This window comes from Rhinopithecus bieti, unplaced genomic scaffold (assembly GCF_001698545.2).
Source record: "Rhinopithecus bieti isolate Rb0 unplaced genomic scaffold, ASM169854v2 scaffold_75895, whole genome shotgun sequence".
In the NCBI taxonomy this organism is placed as follows: Eukaryota; Metazoa; Chordata; class Mammalia; order Primates; family Cercopithecidae; genus Rhinopithecus; species Rhinopithecus bieti.
The window spans coordinates 17,569-23,533 of NW_016827862.1; the positions used below are offsets into that span (position 1 = coordinate 17,569).

At 38.7% G+C, this 5,965-nt stretch overlaps 1 protein-coding gene across 1 annotated transcript in view; it reads left to right on the forward strand.

Annotated features, from left to right (window-relative positions):
* The window catches only part of LOC108523505 (ecto-NOX disulfide-thiol exchanger 2), a gene marked incomplete at its 5' end in the record, with an annotated part of 36,352 nt that overhangs the window by 16,216 nt on the left and 14,171 nt on the right, over window positions 1-5,965 (forward strand). Inside the window, one exon of the mRNA XM_017864147.1 lies at window positions 3,678-3,859. Within this exon, the coding sequence (XP_017719636.1) occupies window positions 3,678-3,859 (182 nt within the window). The remainder of the gene's footprint in view (window positions 1-3,677; window positions 3,860-5,965) is intronic.

Here is a 5,965-nt window from a genome sequence, read left to right on the forward strand (position 1 = left end):
GTTGGCCAGGCTGTCTTGAACTCCTGACCTCAGGTGATCCACCCACCTTAGCCTCTCAAAGTGCTGGGATTACAGGTATGAGCTACTGCGCCCAGCCAAAAGTTTTTATTTTACCTTCACTTTTTCATTCTTTGATGCTCTTCCTTTCTTTATGTAGATCCAGATTTCACAGGGTACAGAATTCTAGGTTGTTGATTTTTTTTTTCTCTTAACTCCGTAAATATTTTATTCCACTTTTTATTTGCACAATTTCTGAAAAGAAGGCAGATGTAATGTTTATTTGTGCTCCTCTATAGGTAAAGTGTTTGTTTCCCTTGTGGTTTCTTTCAAGATTTTTTCTTTATTTTGATTTTCTTAAGTTTGAATATGATATGCATAGGCAGAAAGGGTTTTTGGCATTTATCCTGTCTCGTGTTCTCTGAACTTCCTGGATCTATGGTTTGGTGTCTGACATTAATTTGGGAGAAATTCTCAGTCATTATTGCTTCAAATATTGCTTGTTTCTTTCTTTCTTCTCCTTCCAGCTATTCCCATTACACATGTTTCCACCTTTTGTAGTGGTCCTATAGTTCTTGAATATTCTGTTATGTACTTTTATCAGTATTTTTTTATTTTCAACTTTTTATTTAAAGTTCAGGGGTACATGCGCAGGGTGTGCAGGTTTGTTACATAGCTAAACGCGTGCCATTGTGGTTTGCTGCACAGATCACCCCATCACCTAGGTAATAAGCCCAGTGTGCATTAGCTGTTTTTCCTGATGCTCTCCCTCCTCCCGGCCCCTACCCTCCAACAATCCCCAGTGTGTGTTGTTCCCTCCCATGTATCTATGTGTTCTCATCATTCAGCTTCCACTTATAAGTGAGAACATGCAGTATTTGGTTTTCTGTTCCTGCGTTAGTTTGCTAAGGATAATGACTTCTAGCTCCATCCATGTTCCTGCAAAGGACATGCTCTCATTCCTTTAAATAGCTGCATAGTATTCCGTGGTGTATATGTACCACATTTTCTTTATCCAGTCTATCATTAATGGGCATTTGGGTTGATTCCATGTCTTTGCTATTGTGAACAGTGCTGCAGTGAACATACACATGCATGTGTCTTTATAATAGAATGATTTATATTACTTTGGGTGTATACCCAGTAATGGGATTGCTGGGTCAAATGGTATTTCTGGATCTAGGTCTTTGAGGATTCACCACACTGTCTTCCACAGTCGTTGAAGTAATTTACACTCCTACCAACAGTGTAAAAGCTTTCCTTTTTCTCCACAACCTCGCCAGCATCTGTTGTTGTTTTCTTTTGTTTTGCTATGGTCTGAATGTATGTGTCCCCCAAAATTCATATTGAAACTTAATCAGCAATGTGCTATTAGTAGATGAGGCCTTTGGGAGGTGATTAGGTCATAAGGGCAGAGCCCTTATGAATGGGATTAGTACACTTATAAAAGAGACCCCAAAGAGCCACTTGTCCCTTCCTAATGTGAGGACACAGGTAGAAGGCACCATCTATGAACTAGGAAATAGGCCCTCACCAGACACCAAAGCTACTGGCACCTTGATCTTGGACCTCCAAGCTTCCAGAATTGTGAGAAATAAATTCCTGTTGTTCATAAGCTACCCAGTTTGTGGTATTTGGTTATAGCAGTTAAAATGGACTAAGACAGATTTTCAGTTTTGGAAGTTTCTATTGCCGTATCCTCAAGCTCAGGGATTATTTCCTTAGTTATGTCCAGTCTAATAGTTACCCCATCAAAGGCATTCTTCATTTCTACTAGTGTTTTTGATCTCTAGTATTTAATTTTATTCTTTCTTTGAATTTCTCCTTTCTGCTTTTATTATCCATCTGTTCTTGTATGATGTCTAATTTTTTCTTTAAAGCCCATTGCATATTAATCCTAGTTTTTTAAAAAAGCAATTATCAGTCTGATAAGTTCAGTATCTCTTCCATATCTGAGTCTGGTTCTGGTGTTTTCTGTATCTCTTAAAACTGTGTTTTCTACTGTTTAGTATGCCTTGTAATTTTTTTGTTAAAATCTGGGCATGATGTACTAGGTGAAAGAAACTCTCATAAGTAGCCCTTTAGTAATATGGTGGTAAGGTGTGGAGGAAGGGAAAGCATTCTCTAGTTCTATGATTAGGTCTCAGTCTTTTGGTGAACCTGTGTCCCTGAACTGTGAACTTCACCAGTGCTTCTCAGTTTTATCCCACTCCCACCACCACCCCCCTACACACACACGCACGCACACACACCCCACACACACCCCTTTGGTGGGACAGGATGGCTGGAGGGGACTGGAGTTGAATATTTATCTTCCCCCAGGTCTGTTAGGTTCTTCTAAAACCCCAGCAGGTGAGGCTCTGGTAAAATAGTTTTTCCTGAGAGCAGGCCTTGTGAAGAAGACCAAAATGGTCTGCAATTTCAAAAGTGTTCCTTTTCCGCTTCCCCTGTCAGAAACATGAGGAGATTTTCTCTGATATTCACTGTGAGGAACTGGTATATCTCCTGGAGGTAAAACTTACGAATGTGTGGGAGCTCTCCAATGATTGGGTCCTCCTGGAGTGTGTGTTTGTTTGTTTGTTTGTTTGTTTGTTTGTTTGTTTGTTTTGAAACCAAATCTCGCTCTGTCACCCAGGCTGGAGTGCAGTGGCGTGATCTCAGCTCACTGCAACCTCTGCCTCCCAGGCTCAAGCGATTCTCCTGCCTCAGCCTCCTGAGTAGCTGGGATTACAGGTACCCTCCACCACACCAAGCTAATTTCACAGACTTGTCCACACAGCCTCCAGCAATTTATTAATTACAGCTTAGGTTTTCCTGCCCAAGGACTGGGTCCCCTGGAGGTTTCTGCTCATGGGTTTTTGGTCCAGTAATTTGTGATTCTCTATATTCACCTGTCTGTATCTCCAGTTTTGTTTTGGGGGCAGCTGTTTGCCCTATAACCTCACTTCACTAACAAATATAAAAGAGTTGTTGATTTTCAGGTTGTTCAGCTTTTTACTTGTTATTAAGACAGAGTGGCAGCTTCTAAATGTCCTTACATGCCAGACTGGAAACTGGAAATCTTGTGTCTTAGTTTTTACATTGATCTTCCCTCTGTGGGACAAGTCAATGCTATAGTCGTGTGTGTGTGTGTGTTTCAAATTGTTGGTTAACAGTTATTTGAAAAGAAGTACATGAAAACGTGCATATTAAGAAATCTTGGGCCAGGTGCGGTGGCTCACACCTGTAATCCCAGCATTTTGGGAGGCTGAGGCGGGTGGATCACAAGGTCAGGAATTCGAGANAGCAGCAGGAAATTCTGAGGTTACATTTCTCAATGCTACAACATCTGTCAGCAACATTATTGTGTAGGCAGCTGTCGGTTCAAGGGAATTGGTCCTGTATTTTATTATTACAGGGCTGTTATCATTTCCTACATTTCAAATAAAAGAAATTGATGTTACCTCAAAATAGTTATATTTGAGGTGGAGAATGAGGAATATGATGTGAACTTTCGTGTGTTGGAATCCTAGTTCATTTATAAAAACAGGCCTGTGTGCTTTTGTGTCCATCTCTTGCTGACATGGCCAACTCAAACCTAAAGTTCTTCATCAAGAGGAAGAACCAACCTTTTTGTGGTATTCAGATGAACCACAAATGAATCTGGATATATGGTTTCATATTTTATATTGATTGTTTAGCCTTAGTATCACAGGCAGAAGCTCTGAAGGAAGAAAATGACAGCCTCCGTTGGCAGCTCGATGCCTACCGGAATGAAGTAGAACTGCTCAAGCAAGAACAAGGCAAAGCCCACAGAGAAGATGACCCAAACAAAGAACAGCAACTGAAACTCCTGCAACAAGCCCTGCAAGGAATGCAACAGGTAAAGGCATTTTGGTTTTCTGAGCTTCTGGGTAGAATAGCATCAGCTTCTCACCTGTAGAAGAGTCCCCTGCAAGCAAATCGAATATCAAACCTATTATTCTTCTTGATGTAATATTATCTGGCATGGCTGAGGAAGGAATTATTGTTGTGGTTAATTAAATATTCCAGTTAATACAGAGATAGCAATGGATTGCCAGTTTTCAAAGAATGAGCATTAAATGAAATATATTTAACATTAGACTATACTGAACATAATCTAATTTTTTTTTTATTTTTCAGAAGGTACTTAGGGATCTAGACAGGGCCTCAGGGTCTTTACGAAGAACCTCAATTATTTAGATATGAGAAAATGCTGATGAACACGTATCTAGTTGATAGAATACCAAGAAATACAGCCTTTTAAAAGGAATGGCAGGAATCTACCCTTGATTTGAGTAGAAGTAGGTACATTATAGGTCTTTAAGTGTCAATGCTTTGAGCGTATAATACCAACTTGTTTTTATTTTGTTTTGTATTAACAGTCACTTATGTGAATGAGTTTACCTGTGCATAATTCAAAGTGTAAAAAGCAAAGTAAATAAATGCACCCAACTGTGATTGCATTCACAGAAGTGTAGCAGATGTTCAACATCTAGGAGTTTTATGTAACCATCACCACAGTGATTCTACAGTTTAAAAGATATCAACAGCTGCCTTCACTATAGTAAAGGAGTAGTGCCTCTGAGTAAGGCCACTGTCATCTTCTGTCAGGCTAGACTACCAGCCATTGTCCTTATACCTTAAATTGTGCAGTAGTTTTTAACTATATGCCTTGAAATTATCTAGGGCAAAGCTAATTGCTGGTTGGAAATTACAAATCATGAACAATGGTCTATTCTGGCACTAGGAACCCTAAGCTATTCTTTCTGCCACCATTGTCTTCCTATACAACAAGTAATATGACATTAATATTTCACCTTTTCTATTAACAAAATGTGTGAAGTAATGCTCACCTTCCTTTTACCGTCACCATGGAGTTTAATTAGAACATGTAAATTATATCAGAGATCTTTCTATGGAAAAAATGCACCTCCTCACCTACACTTCAAAGAATTTTGACAATGTACATTGTACCATGCTTTTAGCCCTTCCAATGGTCTTTTGCAAGCCTCTGAAAAGCACGACTTTGGAAATATTTTGTTGTTGCTGTTTTCCCCTCTTTGATTTTCAAACCATTTCACATAAAGATAGTTCTGCTACTTAAATGAAATTCGAAAATGATGAAATTTTATTTTGTTTCATCACTTCAAAGACCTCAGTGAGAATTAGGTCTCTACCTCTTAAAATAATTTCACTCGTTTTGATTATTTTGTATTGAAAAAAATGCCTTGTAAATGATGATAAAATTTCTCTCATCTTATCTCAAAAGATATATAGTATAATAAAGTGTGTAAGGACATGAACTCTGGGGTTGACCCAACCTGCTTTTAAATCCCAGCTCTGCTACTGACTATCTGAATGGCATTAGGGAAGCCACTTAACCTCTCCTAGCCTTTGGGATCATAGTAACATAGGGTCATTGTGAGGCTTGAGACTGTGCATGTAAAACCCTTAGCACAATGCTTAGTACATATTAGGCACACAAATAAATATTATTTGTTGAAATTATTAATAATGCTAAATATAGCTTCCTGCCTACTTATATGGAAACTAACATATGTAAAATTTGGATTCTTTACTACTTTCCTCACAGAAATTGAACTTGGCTTGGCAAATGGCTATTTGCAAGAATGCTTTACAACATTACATTTACTTCTATGCAGCAATCAAAACATTGCCCACACAGTATTAACTGCACCCTAGTTTGACCCCGGCCAGAATAGGGAAGAAGTTAAGTGACTGGATCAATTAGTTTCTTAGGACCTTTCTCAAATATTAACAAGTTCAAAGGAATTTCTTAAGAGCTAGATAAAATAATGTAAAGTGAAAATATCTTGATTTGCCCAATCTCTTTATGGAAAATGGTCGTGTGTGCTGGAGGAAAGTGAGGCAGGCCCACCTGATATATCTCAATTCAGCCAGGGATTTTAAATGAAGTGTGGCTCCATAATTCATAAATTGATTG